This window comes from Xiphophorus hellerii, chromosome 18, assembly GCF_003331165.1.
Source record: "Xiphophorus hellerii strain 12219 chromosome 18, Xiphophorus_hellerii-4.1, whole genome shotgun sequence".
Lineage (NCBI taxonomy): Eukaryota > Metazoa > Chordata > Actinopteri > Cyprinodontiformes > Poeciliidae > Xiphophorus > Xiphophorus hellerii.
The window spans coordinates 11,068,018-11,086,701 of NC_045689.1; the positions used below are offsets into that span (position 1 = coordinate 11,068,018).

Genomic DNA, 18,684 nt, shown 5'->3' on the forward strand with positions numbered 1-18,684 from the left:
AGTTTAGCTGGACATTTATCTTTAGATTTGCAGTTGTGCCATAGTCTTTTGATTTCTGACAAATGATTGAACAGAGATCTGTGAGATGTAATTGTACTTTAGATTTTCCAACAACATACCCCCTACTGTGTTTCTTGGTCTTACGGTGATGTTTATTCTCAGAGGAAATTAGGCTTAACATAAATACACACCACACTTTTCAGATGCTGTCCTTCTGTATTGATTTTTACATAAATAAAATCCCAGTTAGATGAATTAAACCTGCTAGAACAACACACAAATGGCGTAAATGTGTTCAAACCTGCATCTTTCTTTGTTTTTGCCATTCCGGTAACAGTTTCAAATTCACCATCCCAGAAAGGACTGACACCAAACATTTACTCCACAAAATGGGGGGAAAATGATGTTGGTAATTGTTAGGAAGTTAATTTAACCTGAAAGTCTTCTGTCTTTTTTAGTGGACATGTGGGTGGAAGGCAGCTGTAATTGGTTTCTGTTTACCAGTACTGCTGCCTGGAACACATCCTTAGGCAATTAGCCTGACGGCGCAGGCCATATCAGTACAAAAATGGTGCAGTACACGTGTTTACAGTATGTGTATGTAAGAGGGAAAACTAAGCAGAGAACTGTACTCAGCCTAAAAAGAAGTATTTTATTCTGGTTTATTTTTCTCCCTGAGTAACCACGGTGGAAAAGTAAGCTTTGCTGTTTCTGTGCCTTGTTTCTAAAAATCCAGATAAATGTTTGAATGTAACAAGACTAAGCCTTTAAAGTCCCATAATGAGTCTGAAAGGATTTTCTTCCATGACTCAGCTGTCATTTCCCCTCCTCTCTTAAAGTAAAAGCTTCTTTCCTCATGTTGTTTTTGCAGCTAAAACTAGAAATTGTGGCTGACCTTTTAAAACTATTTTCTTGCTAAATTTGTTTCTTAATGGAAGGAGACTTTAAAACTCTGAAAAGTTTTGATTTTACGTCTGCTGACTGCAATTTTTGCCCATTTTTTCCTTTCAGAATAGTTCAAACATTATTGCTTTGGCGGGAAAATCACTGTGAACATAAATATCTTTTTTATCTTAACTACTGCACCATGGCTCTGAATTTATGCGTGATATCATTATTCTGCTGGAAGGTGAAACTCACCACAGTCTCAAGGCTTTTTAATCCTATAACTGTTTTTCTTCCACTCATTCTCTCTGCTTGTCCATCAGCTACATATGCTGCGAACAGGACTAAGTCGCAAGCATCAGACTATCAGATAAGGTCAGTGGAGGATAGCTGGAGCTGTGATCAAATCCAGCAACCAGATTTATGAATGAAACTGCAAATTTACACACACATACACACGCATCTGCTTAGTTGACAAGATTTGACAGGCAGCCAAAAATAGAGAGTAGAGTTCAGTGGCTGTCGGCAAAAGTATATTCTATCTGACTTACACACAAAATACTTTCTTACGCACACCCCCGCACGCACGCACACGCACGCACACACGTCTCTGCAGTCCTTCTGTCACCCCGCCCGTCTCGGGCTTTGGCGAAGTCCATGTGTGAGTCATCGGCGGACTTTAACTGCGTCTGTCCCTCTGCGCTGCAGCAGAGACACAACATCAGTCAATGACAGGGTAACGTCAAGGCCTCTGCCATACACACACTGTGATGCCATAACTACAATCAGTTTGTTCAGGTTTAAAAATAAAAACACCAGTTCCTTGTAAGCGTTCACCAGCTCTTTAATATTCTCACCTCTGCGTCAAATATAGCAACAGGAGTTCAATTGTCTTTTAACTTTAGCGCTTCTAAAAACTGCTTTGTAACTCTCACCTTCAAAGAGACATTTAGTTCTAAATATAGTCCTGTTATTATTCATTTCACTATGAGTTGCGACAGGAGAGGTGGCGGCTGTATGAGCGAAACTCTTCTCACACCAGAGAAAGTGAGGCTTTGTTTGGCTGACTCAAGCGAACAGCGCGCGTGCGTCGAGGGGGTGCCTTTTGTGTGGGTGCACTCGCGGGCGCGCACACATAAAAAACACAAATAAGAGAGAGAGAGAGTTGCGTATCTAGTGACGCACGAGTCAGGTGACACCTCTAATGGCACGAGGAGCTGTCCGCGGTGCTGAAACCAGACTCCAAGCGCGAGGCAGAGAGATGCTCAACTCACTCACGAGCCTCAACACAAACTAAGAACACAAGGTAGGTCCGGTTGTTGTTTAATAACGGCATAACCAACTCTGGTCTACACTAAATACTCTAAATGTTAATGTTAATCTTAAGTTAAATAAGCGCTCATTTGTTCTATTTCATGATAAGAAAAATAAGTAAATAAATACAATATTGCATTGCGAGAGCTGTTTTCCAACCTGAGGCTCCGCCACATATGCTCGGGCGAGGAGGTTATATTGTTGTCGCACGCAAGACGCTGTTCTTCTCGCGGTCCATTTAGATAATTTTATATGCAACGTTTGCGCGCTGTCTACTGAAAGCTGACTATCAAACAAAAATATATGTTTAATAAAACAAAAGAAAAAAGAAGAGCTTTCCGGTAAGTTTAGTGCGGCAGTGTAAAAAAAAAAAAAAAAAGAATAGAATTAGGAAACAAATATAACAAAAACTGCTAAAGATTGTCTCCTGTAATAATAATAATAATAATAATAATAATAATAATAATAATGTACGTGAAGTTCAGGACACTTTATCTTGGGTAAGAAGCTACATAGGTGGATTAAAAACAACTACATCTGGATGTTGGGAGGTTGATCCAGGGTGAAGGAGAGGTTTCATGGGAACATCAGTCTTTACCGGGTTCCCTTGACAACGGCGACGTGACTCCCGGAGAGCAGCAAGTTGACGGCTAATAGGATTTGTACGGGAGCTGAATACCGCCGCTGCTGCTACTGGAAACGAGGCGACTGCATCCTAGTATGAGGCTCAAATGACACCAACAGGCGGGTTCTTATGTAAATACAGTGATGCAGAAACATATTATTCACAAAACTATTATTTTCAGTATAATTTTCTAGATTTATTAAATGGCAAAACAAATAGTTTGACTAAAAAGATACTCATTTTAAAACCAAAATAAAAGGTAAAAAAAAAAGAAATAGCTTCAAAGTATATATTGATTTCATTATAATGATAATTATAATGTTCTAGGGAGAACACCTTTTTCAGTTTTTTGTTATGCAGTCAGTGGGATAAACATTTTTAATCAGGAATAATTAAAAAAGACAACAGACCCCTGCCAGAGCAGTGTAGCTTGTGAACCTGGCGCTAGTTGTAATGCATAAAGGTCAGTGCTGACATGCACTTGTTTATCTTCCTCCTGCAGACGTCACCATGCCGTCACTCCTTCAGACCTCACCTTACAGGCCGTTTCTCATCTATTTAGCCTGCCCGCTCTTGATCTCCCTCTTCCTCACTTTCACTGGTGTCATCGGGGCCTCGATCCGAGACCACAGGCTACGGGGAAGCGAACCTGACTCACAGGAAGGAGATGTGCTCCAGGCACCTGACACAGATATGCTGAAAGCATTGGAGTACATTGAAAGTCTCCACCAAAGAGCTCCCCAAGCTACAGAGCGTGATATCAGCCATATGGATGATGCTGAGAAGCTGCGTGCCATCTTGAGGCTGGCTTCCAACCCCACACAGAGCCAAGACGAGCAGGAAGAGCAGGAGGATGAGAGAAAGAAGGATAAGAGCGAAGAGTTGCTCCAGGCTGTGCTAAGCACTCTCCAGCAGACGGAGAAAGCTGCCAGGCCAGCTCTGCTTCGCCCAGGTCCAGAGGGAATGGGCACGAGTTATCCCAGAATGCCACAGAAACAAAAAGGTGTCACACCTCACAAGAAGCTGCCTTTGTTGTTTGAGGATGAGGAAGAAGGTGAGGGTGGCAAGGAAGAGGATGGAGAAGGTCCCAGACGTGAGAGTCCCTTCAAACGCACCAAAGAGAATGTGGAAGAGAAGTACACGCCTCAGAACTTGGCCACGCTGCAGTCCGTGTTTGATGAGCTGGACAAGTTGACAGGCGCAAAGATCCTGCAAAAGCGACAAGATGAAGGCGATGACATGGGAGAAGACAACGCAGAAGAAGATGAAGATGTGTTTAACTTGAGGAATGCAGCATATGATGATGATGGAGACAGAGATCTCATAGACTGGGGTCCAATGGACGGACAGGATGAGGAGGAGGAAGAAGAGGAGATGGACAGTAACCATGACGTTGACCGAGGGCTTGATTACACTGATGACAATGACAAAGAAGTTGAAGAGGATGATGAAGATGAAGGCGAAGACAGCTTTCCAGTGAAAAGATCGAGTGATGCAGATGATGTGGCCAACTTGGTGGACTATTACCTCCTCAAAGTGCTTGAAAAAACAGAGGAAGAGGAGCAAAAACGAGAACTAGCCGAGGAAGAGGGCGGGAGGATAGAGAGGAGGCTGCCTCAGAATCAGTACCAAGACAATATCGACCCACGAGTCATCTATCAGCTCCTCACTATCTCCCAAAAATACCAGATCCCACCCGAAGACCTGATGGACTTGCTCAGACCCAGACACCAAATGAATCAAGGCAAACTGAGAAAAAGTAATCAACTACCGCAAGCAGAGAGCAGGTTTTCTTTCAAGAAAGCAACTCCTGCAGTTAAATTCTACAATGTACGCCCATCATCTTATGTGAGAAAGACCCCAGAAGAGCTGAGAACAGAGGAGATCCTCAAAATACTGGGCATGGGCGGCGAGGAGGAGCCAGCTCCTGCCAGAAAGCAGAGGCAGCACAAGAGCTCCCTGTCACAACTTCACACACAGCCTGCCGGGCGTCTGAGGGAATCCGCTCCCACGCAACGGCGCCTTCCCAACACGTTCAGAGATGACTACGGCGACACGGTGGACGAGGATGAGCTGGCAGCTTATTTAGCAGCTCAGATGCTGGCACGGTATCCCAAACCTGCTTTAAGCAACAACAAGGCCACCCAAAAAAGAGAGGAAGTCGGACAGAGCACAACGGGCTCCTTAGAAAAGGCCATCGAGGAATACTTTGACCTGATGGACACGGAGAAAAGCCCAAAAGAAAAGAGACAGTCAGAAGACGCAGAGAGGGACGGAGGGACACAAAGTCAGAGAGTGGAGAATGAAGCTGTGATGAAAGTGCTGAGTTACCTGAACCCAGAGACAGAAGAAAGTGAAGCCAAAACTCCAAAAGGAATATAATCAAAGGGGGTTGATACAGATTCATATTTAAATATATATTGTTTAGGTGATGGTGGGGGGAAGTGAAAATAAAGTATTTTGAAGAATTAAACACACACAACTTACACTGCTCTGTAGGTTTAAAAAAAGTTCTTATTTATTGGTAAAAATTAGTGTTCAGACTTTCATTTGATGTTTTGCTGAATACAAATTTGTTGCTTGGCGATACATACAGTAAATGTTTCACCAGCCATTACACACACACACACACACACCCCTACAGAGACAGTCACAGCCAGTGTTCAGTTCCTTAGATTCCTGTGTGTTTTTCGTAATTCTTTCTTAATTGTGGTCATATGTGACATTCCTGAGGTTAATAAAGCATTGACTTTATTTTTTCCTTACTGTGTTGTGTTTCTCCATTTACTCACCAATACACAGCACACACACCTGAACACACCATCTTTCTCAGAACTCTCAGATGAATAAAAATGAGCCTTCAGGATCACAGTACTAATACATTTTCATCAACATCCTCATCCTCTCATGACTCAGTAGGCAGGTTTGCTCATATATTCCTCCATTGTCTGTGGATGCAGAACAAATGCTTTTGATAAGCAAAAATGAAAGCAACATGGGATGATGTTTTGGTAAAGGTTATAGTACCTCTTGTAGCGTGTCAGCCTGCTCCATAGACACATTCACTGCAAATTTGGACGTTTCTAAAACCTCTCCACCCATGAGGAATTCATCCAGGATGAAATAGGCCTTCTCAAAGTTGAAGATGATGTCCAACTCACACACCTAAGGTGACAAATGTTTTGGTTTGAGGATCCTCTAATGGGAGTTTGTGACTTTAACAATCCAGTAATGCAAGCAGAAGCATGAAAGATAAAGTCAGTATTTCAAAATGATACAAAATATACAGTGTGTTTAAGAAGTGATTTGCCCCTTGGATGTTTTCATTGCTTTTACAAATCAGTCATTATCTACACGATTTGTCTTTTTTTTTTTTTGACAAAAACTTATTTAATGTCAAAGGAAACAGACATTCAAGAAAACATAATTTGGTCAAAAGCAACACCTAAATTCCTTAAGTTTGGCTTGATGGCAGCGTTTTAATGATAGATATGTTGCCTCATCAAACTCTTGGTCTTCTCAAAGCTCACTTAAAAGGAGTTTTCTTTTCCCAAAAGTTTGTAATTTCTTTACTTGAACTCAAGTAATTTAGACAATTTAATCAATTTCTCTTTGTGTTTTGCTGTGCATTAAAATGCGCAATGTTCCCTTCTGTGTATGAACAGAAATCCTATTGGAAGAATTTTGAGCTTCACGTGATTGAAAGCAGAGCAGCAACTTAAGTCATCTCAGCAGAGTAACTCACAACCCCTGAATGAAGGGACAACTTACATTACCAAAGTATTTATCCAGCAGCTCAACATATCGGTGCAGCACCTCCAAAGCAAGAAGTTCATTATCATGCTCCTCCAGACCAGCACAGAAATACAGGCTGGCATATCTGCAATCAGAAACAAGAAATTACCAAAGCATTCAAATGGTGCCTCGATAGTTGGTGCTAAAAAGACAAATCATACAAATATATTAATATTGAGAGAACATAAAGTATCAGGGTTTTGTAGGAGTGTTTTGTCTGTTGAATATAAAGCTAGTAGATGTATGTCATGTTGTGTCTTGTGCTGCCACCTTTTGTAAACAATCTTTAGGTCCTTCCATTGGAGGAAGTTGCAGGTACGAGGCTGACGGGGCAGCACCAACATTATCATGTCACGGATCACCTTCTTCCTCTCCCGTTCTGATGTCGGCACGAACCATTTCTGCAGTCGGAGTTTTCCTTGGCGACTGAACAGCAACAGGAAACGCAACTGGAAATGGGTACAATCGGAGGAGGAGTTTACTTTATTTAATGGTGTAAACTAATGCAAGTACACATAAAAAACTATTGGATTACTTCTTTAACCCAAAGGCAGGACATTTGCTTTTGGGACATAAGTTTGATCAAATGCCAGGTTAGAGTTTGTGACCCAGTTTGTTTGGTTCAACCAAAATAAACATTTTAGCATGTGCAGTATGTAATAAAACCAAAGTATGTATCAAAATGTGATTTGTAGCATTGTGTAAAAGTGCCTAAGTCTATTCTACTATTATTTTGTCATTTAAAGTCTTACTAATGAGATGCGAGAGACAGTGAAAGACTTACCAGAGTTTTCTCTGGGTGTCACAGAGTAACAAAACTAACTTTCCTCCACCTGTTGCTGCACTCTGTCAATTACTTGATTGAAAAAGCAGGATTGCAGGCTTTCGGCTTGTTTACAACAAACACAGTAAAGTTACTTTAGAACTGGCTAAAGTATCCTGGCTTTTAAACTGGAGCGTTAAAAGGATGATGCAGTTTTAATACCACAACTGATAAGTTACAGGAAAATTGATAGATTTATAGCTGTTATTTGTGTTACTTAGTTATTCCAGTTATTTGTTATTCTTTTTTTAAAATCTCTAAATATAGAGGTAAGTACTTGAACCCATTTTTCATGTTGAAGACCATGACCCAGAATGCTGGGTCAAATCCATAACCCGACCCTGTCTATTATATTTGACCCAATAACACAATCATTCAAAGAGGGATGTTTTTACACAGCAGTGCTTAGAGTGCACTGCTGCTGATGGCTGTTAAAGCTGCCATCAACATGCTCACTTAAAGTCAAACATTCAGCAATACGCTCTCTAGACACGGAAACCACAATCAGACAGCGTTTGCACAACCAGGTACATAAAGGGAGGATCACCTGGGAAACAGCGCATGTAAATCACCTCTGAGTGCTATGGCACAGTAAATACAAGGCTTGGGTTGTGCAAGGGTAATTAATGAGAGCTTTGCCCCAAGGTGCAGCTGCAGGCTCAGTGCAACACAATAAACCTCAACATGTGGACTATAGCAATATCTTTACAGCAAACTCTTGATTTCAAAATGACGCTAACATTTGTAAGCTACTGGTTATGCAAATATCTGAGGACTGACGATCATTTAATATTTATTTGCCAGGAAGAAATATTGCACTTCGAAGGAATTAGATGTTTTTTGTTTGTGTGTTTGTTTAAAGTCACATTTAGTAAGGTTTACCTATCACACGAGTTCCATTCATAGATCACAAAGTAAAGTAACCTCCATCAACATCAAGTTTTTACTTCCCAAACAGCAAACAACACGAATTTAAGCTATACGTCATACCTATACAAAAGTAGAAATAGGAAACAAAGTTTCCTGATACTCACCATTTGATAAAACAGCTATAAAGCTACGAAACAGGGTAGACTGGCGATGCACCTTGTCCTGATATTTAGTGCTTCTGTACATGCGCACTCAGTGCGTTACTGTTTGTCTTTTCATAAATCAAAGCGTGCACACCTTGTCCAGTCACAGCCGCACCCAGCTGCGCTCCAGCGTCTGACTGGCTGCCGTGGAGTCTCAGAGGGTCCGCACCATTTACACACCGGCACACCGAGTGGACGGAGTGTGCGAATCACAGTTAATTACATGCAGGAGATGAAAGCTAACGGATAAACTATGTAAATTTTCTGAATGTTATTAAAATCTCCACACATTTCGTTCATGTTGCAACTGTTTTAAAGTGCATTTTTACCAACTTTCTCGACGACGGCAACCAGAGGAGTGGAAGGAGTTTCTATCTATCTATCTATCTATCTATCTATCTATCTATCTATCTATCTATCTATCTATCTATCTATCTATCTATCTATCTATCTATCTATCTATCTATCTATCTATCTATCTATCTATCTATCTATCTATCTATCTATCTATCTATCTATCTATCTATCTATCTAAAATAAATAAAAACTAATTATTTGAATTTTAATGACCCCATTTCCCATATTGAGAGACATTGTGAGCATATTCTAATTTCTTTCTTCTTTTTTTTTTAAGAAATAAAAAATATTACTGAAGGTGTTTGACTTTGTGAAGCTCTTCTTCCAGCTGAATGAATGCATGTCTTCCTGCTGCCGCTGGGGGTCCGCTGGAGTTGTGCTTTGGAGATGTTTATTCAGCGGAGCTACACGTGGGTCTGGTCCAGAGTAAAACAAGAGGACAGAAGCGGTCAGAGAAGCTTCCAGAGCAGCAGCATGTCTCTGTACCGCAACTCCGCCTGGTTCCTCAAAGGACTGACCGAGTTCACTAAGTAAGTTACTGACCCAGTTTTGTTCATCTGCGTTTTAGATATTGGAAGTGTGAGCTGCTGCTGCTCAGCTGTGCATCTCGACAGGTGGAAGTCCATTTAGGCTGCTGACTGTTTTCAGATCATGTTGGACTTTTAGCTGCAAATGATATGATGAAGCATTCAGATGTTGGCTTTGACAAAAGGAAAGGGTCCCCATGTGGTCCACAAATGTAACTTTTGCCATTCAAGATTTCAAATTGTCTAATTTTACGTCTATACATTGTACTAAGAGTTATATTGTGTAGGTAAATATATATAATCTATCGAAGATATGTAATTTACAGATATTTTTCTTTGAATGTCAGTAAGTTATTATTATAATGGTATTATTATTGATGTACGTCCTTGCTGTGTTTACTATTTCTTTTCTTCTGTTTATTCATTTATTTGACTTTTGTTTTATAAAATAGTGAGAGATCAGAGCTGAAGGTCCAGAGTTGGTTAGAAAAATACATACATTGATATTTTTTAAAAGAACTGTCAAACACTAATTCAGATTTAGGAATTCAATGTTTCTATTTGTTCTTTATTCTGATATCTGGAATGTTGGAATACTTAGTTAAAACACTCATTTGTGAATGATACCTAATTTGTTTTAAAATAAACTGGGGAAAACTTTTGCTTCCTGCTATGTAGCCACTCATGGTATTATTACCATGAGTAATATTGAAAGGAGTGAGGGCCACTTTTTCAAACTCATGTGAGAACTTGACCTTTGCTTGTTTTCTGATTCAGTTTTCAGCCTTTGAATGCAACAGCATCACTGAACATACTGCGACAATAGAAGTAGATGTTTAAATGTCATGTTTGCTTGAATCAAACCAAAAATAACAGTGACTTAGCAGGAGCTATGGAGCTGCATGGATCACTTATTCAACCACAAACAGGTTCTCTGAGAGCTTTATTAGTACTATTTGATCTATCCCAGCCCCAGGGCATCTTTCCACGTCAGTATACAGCATGCCAAGTTGTCTGAAGTGATTCTTTTGTGATTGTTTCCCTACTTCCCTTTGTTCTGTGTTATCTTTCCTGCCCGGCAACCCGCTCTGACCCTGCGCTAATAGCTCTCTGCATGACACCATCGAACAGAGGGAGCATTTAACCTTAGCGCCCTCAGCCCCGGCATGTCCCCCTTCAGGCGCCATTAACAATGGCTTCAGGGACAATGGGGCTAATTGAGGTTCTTGGTGCCACACATGCTTTTGAACACGCACTTGAACCAGTGCTGTTGTCACCACAGAAGAGTCTCACCCCAAAGCCCCAAGGCACACGCTCCTTCATTGTATCTGTACAGTAACACTATGAAGGGCCTACAGTAAGCAGCCTGGCCTACACTGACCTTTCTGACCTGAAAGCACAGACACATACCTGTCTGCTGGGAAGTTAGGCAGAGATATAATATAGAGCCATAAGGCAGATCTGTCTTATAGAAATTTCATACAGTGATTTGTGATCTGTTGCAGGAATGGCCACCTGTCAGCATCCAAGCGATTTGTGGAGAAGGACCTGGAGGTGTCCGTGGCCGGACGCTCCTTCATGATAACCGGAGCCAACAGTGGCATCGGAAAAGCTACTGCCATGGCTATTGCCAAAAGAGGTATTGTACTTGTTGCTTCCCAGCATCGCAGCAAATCAACTTAGATACAAGCACAGCGAAACAAAAAATGCTGATCTGGTTTTAAGATTAGCGATACTCTAGATTACAGTGGAGGGTGAGCAAGTATCAGTTTTTCTCCTGGGTAGTTCGAGTCATATATTTGTCTTACTTTCATCAGCCTGAACAATATATTTTATGAGCTAAATAAAAAAAGAACCCACACAGGGAAAAAAAAGAAAAGGAAAATAAAATGAACAACATAACTTTAGATTCCCTTCACAGTAAATTATGCACAAAAATAAATGACCTTGTGTTAAAGTTGTTAATTCTACATGATGCTTTATTCATGAATGTACATAGACTTATCCAAGCTCAGTAGAATACTTAAATGAATGTATACCTATTGATATATAAAATAGCAACTTAAATATACTAAATTGTGTGTTCTGGTAGAGTTTCTATTTAATAAAGGGCTTGTCATGTAGATGTGATAAACCATTCAGCAGGCAACAGATGCAATTATATCTTGAGTCTAAATCATTTTTAATTTCAGTGTAATTGCAGATCAGTAAACCTTCTTAAAAACTAACATTAAAGAAAGTGGAACCCAACACATCAGTATAAAAGTGCTTTAGTACTTTTATACTCTTAAATCTTAAATCTTCAAACTAGCGAATTTAATGTTATTTTTTACCTGTACTAATATGCATGTGTTTTGCATAATGTGTTATTTTGTCGATTGGACTGATAAAAACAAGTCGTTTTACCCTTTTAAATTGATGCTATTATCTATAAAAGAAAGACTATTGACTCCTGTTTGTATGCCAGTGTAAAGTTACCTGCTCTGTGGATTTTGCCCAGATGGCTCTCCATAGCTGAAACACTAGCTAGTAAAATATGGTTCCAAACAAAGCGCTACATTTATGAAGGAGGGCAAATTTGTTTTTCTCTAAATGTCACACATAAATTAACTTAAAGTTCATTGAAATATCTTACGAGCCACATTCTGAATGAGCCTTATCAAAACAGACTGGAAACATGCTACATATGTTAGCTTAACACTTCAGCAAACTACTCCACATGAAAACATTGCTAGCAGGAGTAAAACATGAGTTTACTGGAGTGTGTGTTGAGTTAGATATTTATTTTAAAACATCAGGTTGCGTTGTTGAAACTCTTGTTGGGACAAATTATGTGTTGCAGATGAGTCTCTGTAGCGTCAGCCAAATAATACAGCAAGTTCTCAGTACTTTTTGTTTTTGGACAACTTTGATAATCGATGTGACGCGGAATGAAGGTGTTGCATTCATAAAACCCTGACAAAATAGTTAAAGAGACACTCATGCTGCAAGCTTCAAATGTTAAATCTCCAGACTGCTGGGCTTCAGTAAAATTAATATCTGCAGGAAGGCATCAAGTAAGAATGTGTTCTTGTACATTACCCATGCGATTTGAGATTTTATTGTGTGCACTGTCTCAGCTGCTCCAGAAATTGATTCAGGTTCAAGTTCAGGTTCAAGTTTATTTATGTAGCATGTTTACAAGAAATTGCTGAGTTAGCCAACATTCTGTTCAATTTCTTCTTTTTCGCTCTATGTGAAATCATAAAGCAGAAAGGCAAATACACTCCATCTCCAAGATCAAAATACTCAAATGATTTGTGGTCAGGCTGACTCGAAGATGGACTTGGTTTGCTTCTGTGTGTTACTGTCTTTGTAGTATCAGTAGCCTACTTAATACCACATTTTTCACTTTTGTGTACATTTTAGTTTATTTTTATGGATATACAATATTAGGTAATGCTATTTCATTGTTCTTGTGGCATTTCTACTGTTAGCTTGTTAGCATTTCTTTCCCCATTGTTAATTTTGGTTGCATATAGACTCAGGAATGTGATCTTTGTCACAGGAGGGACGATCCACATGGTGTGCAGGAACAAGGATAAAGCTGAGGAGGCCAGGGCGGACATCGTCAAGGAGACGGGAAATAAAGTAAAGTGTTACTCGCTTCTATCCATCAAAACAATGCCACAGATCAATTGCTAGAATGATATTTTCCCAAACGGCTGACTCTGTTGCAGGAGATCTATGTCCACATCCTGGACTTATCTGAGACAAAGAAGGTGTGGGAGTTTGCCGAGGGCTTCAAGAGGAAGTTCAAGGCTCTCAATGTGCTGGTAATACAACTTCACAATGTCAGATCTCTCATTTTATCCCCAGCAAATGATGACCTTATTCATTTTAATCTGCTCAGATCAATAATGCAGGTTCCATCATGAGTCAGCGGGATGTGAACGCCGAAGGACTGGAGAAGAGCTTCGCTGTCAACGTCCTCGGTAAGTCAAAGGCCGAGTATGAGGCGTGGGGAAAATGTTGAGTTGGGGATAGTTATGGAGCATGCTGTTAACTTCCAGGGGTGTACATTTTGACCAAGAGTCTGATTCCCCTCCTGGAGAAGAGCACAGATCCCAGAGTGGTGAGTTTGACCAGAATTTTAATGATGCAGATATTTTTTGTAATAAAAACCACATTTGCAGCCACATCTGTTATATTTTTGCTAGAAAAAATGTTCAATACTTGACACACCACAAAGTGAATAATCAAAAATCTGAATATTAAAGATTGCAGCTCAGCTCACTTGAACATGAGCTTTTAGCCTTTCTCTTTGTTCCTGTGTGTGCAGATCACCGTGTCATCGGGTGGGATGCTGGTGCAGAAACTCAGGATAGGAAACCTGCAGTCTGAGAGAGGCCGCTTTGACGGAACCATGGTCTACGCCCAGCACAAAGTAAGAGCTGAGCACTAAAACCTGCAGATCAGTGTCATCTGACAGGTTTGAGGCTCTGTAGGTGTTCTCACTCTTCTGACTCTTCTGTAACACACAGCACTAACATTCATTTATTCTTTTAGAAATGTAAACCACAGTCACTGATGATATCGCAGCTGTTCACTATCATTATCATTTATCAAGCTAAAAAAAAAGGGAGCTTTTTTCACAGTTTTCTAGTAAGCGATTATGGCATAATGTTGCTGGTAAATTGCCAAAATATAAACTGATTGCCTTGTTGATCTCTGACTTTGTGTTTAATATACAGTACAGACCAAAAGTTTGGACACACAGTTGTGTCCAAACTTTTGGTCTGTACTGTATTTTTTGGAAATGTTCTCTAAATCTGTCAGATTGGAAGAGTGCTTCTTGTCCTTCAGGGAACCTCACGCATTTTCTGTTTATGTAGATAAGCAGCTAGGCTAGCTCTGATGCTAAACATAAAAGGAAATGCATCTACTTTAGCATTCTAACAGTTCAATATAATCTTACCTATTTTAAGAAAAAAAAAGTTGACGTGCAGGGACTGGTTTGTGGAGAAGAATTTCCCCTTTGGGACAATAAAATCTAAAGTCTAAATAAAAGCAGGCCAAAGCATGATGCTGCCACCACCATGTTTCACTTTTGGTGATGCACAGTGCTACTTTCTTACAACCCTCCTCCATAATTCTGTTCAAATTCAATTACAATTACTTCAGTAATCCCAGAGCGAAACTAAATGTCTTTGTAAGTCATAGAATCAGTTTCAGATCTGGTTCTGCATTGAACTCTTGCAGCTAATATTGAATTAAAAGGTGTTATTTTAAAAAGGTGGTGTATTTTTCCTGTAGCAAATTGTCATTTTAGTTGAGATGAAAAGATGTAATTGATTTATCATGGTCTTATACTTTTGTAATAAAAAAGCTGACACTTTAACAGGGGTTTCTACTCTTGTCATCCACTGTATACTGTATACATAATTGGGTATGCACTGAGTATACTATTTTGACAAGATAAAAAAACTGATTTAAACTGTTTCAAAACATATCAAATCAGTATAATAAAAAGATGAAGTAACTAATTTTACTGCTTGGCCTTTAGCAAAGATCTGAAGATTATGGAATAGAATAGAGATTAATTTTATTGAGCCACAATGGGTAAATTTTCTTGCAACCGCAGCACAGAGACAGACAATCAAAGCAAGTAGGTTCACTCAAACATACAATATAAACAAATAAAAACAAGACGAATAGAGAAACAAAATTTTAAAAAACTATTATGCAGTTCTAGTATTCCGGTCCAAAGGAATGTTCAGTTGAATAGGTTGATTTAAAAATGTTTGAAATGTGCAGGTGTATTTGAGCATTAAAAGAGTTACAATAAGTGACAATAAAAACTGTGCAACAGCAAAGATGTGCAGATACCAACAGGAATGTTACTCAGAATCAGTCCAAACTATGCAAAAACCTGAACACTTATTGAGTTAGTTGGGAGTTTGTTGGTCATAAAGTCTAACGGCTACCGGAAGGAAGGATCTACGATAATTCTCCTTTGTGCACCCAGGACGCAGCAGTCTGTCACTGAAGGAGCTCTCCGTTTCAGCAACAGATTCATGCAGACTGGGAGACACTCGCCATCAGTGATGTTATTTCAGCCAGAGTCCTTCTGTCTTCAGTCACCTGCACCTTCCTGATTAGCTTATCTAAATGCTTCCTCTGATGTAGAGTTAACCTTTCATTCTTTGTCATTCTTGAGCTTTGGAAATTTCTGACAAGTCTATGATCAGCGCAGTAAATTGATCTGGGTTATGGTAACCAGCATGGTTCGTTACTTTAACAAACATGCAAACGTGCTTGTCTCCCAGAGGCAGCAGGTGGTGATGACAGAGCAGCTGGCAAAGACTCACGCTAACATCCACTTCTCCGTCATGCATCCTGGCTGGGTGAACACTCCAGGTTAACTCGCCCACTAAGAACTTTGAGCATCCATGTTCCACGTGTGCATTGACAACCAATCACCATTGCCATCTGTGTGTTCTGTATTTGTATCTGTCTCTTGCAGCAGTGGCCAATGCTATGCCGGACTTCCATCGCTCCATGAAGGATAGCCTCCGGACCCCAGATCAGGGGGCCGACACAGTAGTGTGGCTCGCCATCTCCGAGGCTGCTACCACAAACCCGAGCGGACGCTTCTATCAGGGTATGTTGCCATAGTTACATGCATGCAGGCCTTTTTTAAAGGTCTTTACAAAAGCCTTCAGAAGTACTAAATTAATTCCCGAGGACAAACAAAAAGCTGTTTGAAGGATGAAAAGAGTAGATCAGTCTGGGAAAAGTGTTTGTCACTTGTGGGTGGGATGGTGTGTATAGTGTGTGTATTTGTGTACACATTTGGCATGAGTCCACTGCAGCTGGAGTGGGCTGGTTTTGGTGCCAGGTACTGCCAGAGAGTACAGTGCCTCTATGATCGTGAACAAACGCACCTTCACAAAGCCCCCATTGGTCTCTGAGAGCTTCTGGCCTAACAGGAAACACACTTCAGCTCTGACAAAAACATGGCGCACTCATGTTTCTATAAGATGTATAATGAGGCCATTATATATAGCGGTAGTTGAGTTTGAGTTGAAAGATATTCATTATTTCATATCAATAATAGCAACAAAATAACAGCAACACTTAGTTGAATGGGACATGACTATTTGGATTTATTTGTATGGCACAAAGTGATAAAAATAGCCTTTTTCCACTGGCTCTAAGTACTGTTTTTCCAACCAAGGGACTACCTTGGTGGGTGGTCTATAAAGACCTGAATGTATCAAGGTCTTTATAAGGAGCCATTTAGCTCCTTATAGACCATCCAACAAGATTTTACACTCCATCATTTGTCAAACAAGGTGCCAATGCAGTGATTTGAGGATTGCTGTATTTGAATCCATTTTCCTGACATTGGTCAAGATGCTGGCAGCAGCATTTTAGATGAGCCAACACCATTAAAATGATCAAACCTCCTTACTGAAAAAAGTTTTCTACGCTCTAATTTTTTAAGGATTTTGTTTTGTGGTCTCAGTCTCTGAGAACAGCTAAGGTGCTTTGCTAGCCTTGTGGTTTAAAGACATTTGTGTAAAAAGCTGAAGGGAAAGGTAGGGATGTTATCATTAACGCAACTTCTTCTCATTTTTCCTTGTCCAGTTCAGTTAGTTGTAGCAAGGATGATAGTTTTAGTACTGGACACAGTGATGATCAGATAAAGAGACATCAGTCAGAACACATCAGTAATGTTCAGACAGATCCAGACTATGTTTTTTGTCATGATGTTCATTCTGTACCCTTCAAAAGTTCAACATTGTCTAAAAGCTGCCCAGAGCTTTTTTCCTTCTTTCTTTCATATTGAGGACTGCTAAAATTACTCAGTAGAAGAATGTAGTCAGAATTGACATAGTCTTAGTTCAATAAATTTGAATATCATTGAAAAGTTTGTTTCAGTAAGTACTGTATATCACAAGTATATCACATTATACAAAATTCCACACAGATTGATCAGTCTAAGCCTTCATTTCTATTATGTCTTTCCACGTACATTTAATTAAAATATGGCATTTAATATTAATAAAAAAAATGTAAAGAAAGTTATTTTCAAAATGTACTTTTAATCTAACAAACATAAAAAAAACATATTGTAATTTATTGTAGATAAGATTTATTTTCTTTAAATAAAGAATAATGTGTAAAGTAAGATAAAAAAGGGGGTCGGATCAAATAAGTGTTTTTTTCTGCCTACCTCCTTTTCAAGTATCTGAATAAACATTATGTTTGAATTGTATTTGAAAAAAACCTGAATTATATGTGACTATATATATATATATATATATATATATATATAAAGGCCTGTAAAAGCCTAAAACTACTGTATGACAAAAAAAAAAAAAAAACACGCCTGGATCGCACATAGAGTCAATGCTGCTTGTGTGTGTACCCAGACCGAAAGGTGGTGCCCACCCACTTGCCCCTGGCCTGGACCCACAGCTCCCCCCTGGAGGAGCAGAAGCTCGTGGCGCTCCTGGAGGATCTGGCCAAGACGTTTCAGCCCCACTGAGCCAGAACCACCCCAGAGAGACCAGCAGCACTAACACCATCAGCTCCTATTGGTTGAGGCTGGACAGGAAGTACATCTACGTTATCCAGAGCACCTCTGTTGGTATCATTTGATGTGGGATATAAAAAGAAGAGATGCTTAAAGTGCTAAGGAGCATTTTGGAAATCCACCCTAACAGTAGCAGACTGAATTTAGAAATAACCGAGGGATTTGCAGATTGGTAACGCTTTATAACTAATTGTAAGCTTAGCTTTTTTTTCAGGACTTTATATTTTATAGTGCAGAAATGTTTTGACAGTGATGCTGGTTTCATATCTGCAGCTGAGAGCGATGATTAAAGCCCAAACGCAAAACTATAACTGTGACTTTATTAATGTCAATCAGATGGGAATCTGATGCGGCCAACGTTACATTTATGTGTTCGCTCACCAGCCATGGGTTCAGCATCACGCTGGTGTTTCTGTCTCATGCATGTGTCCAGTGATGTGCATCTAACACCCCTGTAAGTAACCCGTGTGTGTGCCATGTTGTGTTGTGGAGCTACAGTACAGTGCAAGGCGAACCCAGGCTGGTGGTGAAGCGTTCTCTCAATAAGCGCAGCAGCATCACTCGACATATGCAACATATTTACAAATCTGTGACTTGATATCAGCACCTTTGAAAAACCTTTTTACCCTTCCTATAACTTTCCTGTTAACTCATGCGTCAATAAAACGAACTTACAAAATGTTTTGTGTGTTGCTGTTTGA

The 18,684-nt window shown here is 39.9% G+C and overlaps 3 protein-coding genes across 4 annotated transcripts; 2 read left to right on the forward strand and 1 right to left on the reverse strand.

Annotated features, from left to right (window-relative positions):
* The first annotated feature begins 2,058 nt into the window (after positions 1 to 2,058).
* Positions 2,059 to 5,578, forward strand: scg2a (secretogranin II a). The gene is made up of 2 exons (XM_032590226.1): positions 2,059 to 2,191; positions 3,327 to 5,578. Exon 2 carries the CDS (start codon positions 3,335 to 3,337, stop codon positions 5,204 to 5,206), a length of 1,872 nt encoding a protein of 623 aa, XP_032446117.1. The 5' UTR covers positions 2,059 to 2,191; positions 3,327 to 3,334; the 3' UTR covers positions 5,207 to 5,578.
* On the reverse strand, positions 5,386 to 8,597 carry ap1s3a (adaptor related protein complex 1 subunit sigma 3a). Its single transcript, XM_032590232.1, has 5 exons — positions 8,477 to 8,597; positions 6,890 to 7,068; positions 6,596 to 6,704; positions 5,852 to 5,989; positions 5,386 to 5,772 (listed from the first exon to the last, which is right to left on the reverse strand). The coding sequence occupies exons 1-5, from the start codon at positions 8,477 to 8,479 to the stop codon at positions 5,737 to 5,739; spliced, it is 465 nt and encodes a 154-aa protein (XP_032446123.1). The 5' UTR covers positions 8,480 to 8,597; the 3' UTR covers positions 5,386 to 5,736.
* Positions 8,598 to 9,246: 649 nt separating this feature from the next.
* dhrs12la (dehydrogenase/reductase 12-like a) lies at positions 9,247 to 18,664 on the forward strand. 2 transcript variants are annotated; one of them, XM_032590229.1, is made up of 10 exons: positions 9,247 to 9,402; positions 10,905 to 11,038; positions 12,947 to 13,029; positions 13,119 to 13,214; positions 13,292 to 13,373; positions 13,452 to 13,513; positions 13,721 to 13,825; positions 15,708 to 15,798; positions 15,905 to 16,042; positions 17,820 to 18,664. In XM_032590229.1, the coding sequence occupies exons 1-10, from the start codon at positions 9,260 to 9,262 to the stop codon at positions 17,933 to 17,935; spliced, it is 1,050 nt and encodes a 349-aa protein (XP_032446120.1). In that variant the 5' UTR covers positions 9,247 to 9,259; the 3' UTR covers positions 17,936 to 18,664. The 2 variants fall into 2 exon arrangements, with proteins under 2 accessions (XP_032446120.1, XP_032446121.1); XM_032590230.1 differs by having other exon boundaries at positions 15,908 to 16,042.
* The last annotated feature ends 20 nt before the right edge of the window (positions 18,665 to 18,684 follow it).

What these genes read in the sequence shown, in the direction of transcription:
- scg2a (XM_032590226.1), top strand. Translation starts at nt 3,335, where the DNA reads ATGCCGTCACTCCTTCAGACCTCACCTTACAGGCCGTTTCTCATCTAT.
- ap1s3a (XM_032590232.1), bottom strand. An exon ending in CTAAAGATTGTTTACAAAAG is followed by an intron (nt 6,705 to 6,889) that starts GTGGCAGCACAA and finishes TTCTGATTGCAG; the next exon opens with ATATGCCAGCCTGTATTTCT. An exon ending in AGGCTGACACGCTACAAGAG is followed by an intron (nt 5,773 to 5,851) that starts GTACTATAACCT and finishes CTGCATCCACAG; the next exon opens with ACAATGGAGGAATATATGAG.
- dhrs12la (XM_032590229.1), top strand. Translation starts at nt 9,260, where the DNA reads ATGTTTATTCAGCGGAGCTACACGTGGGTCTGGTCCAGAGTAAAACAA. An exon ending in GGACTGACCGAGTTCACTAA is followed by an intron (nt 9,403 to 10,904) that starts GTAAGTTACTGA and finishes GATCTGTTGCAG; the next exon opens with GAATGGCCACCTGTCAGCAT. An exon ending in GAGCGGACGCTTCTATCAGG is followed by an intron (nt 16,043 to 17,819) that starts GTATGTTGCCAT and finishes GTGTGTACCCAG; the next exon opens with ACCGAAAGGTGGTGCCCACC.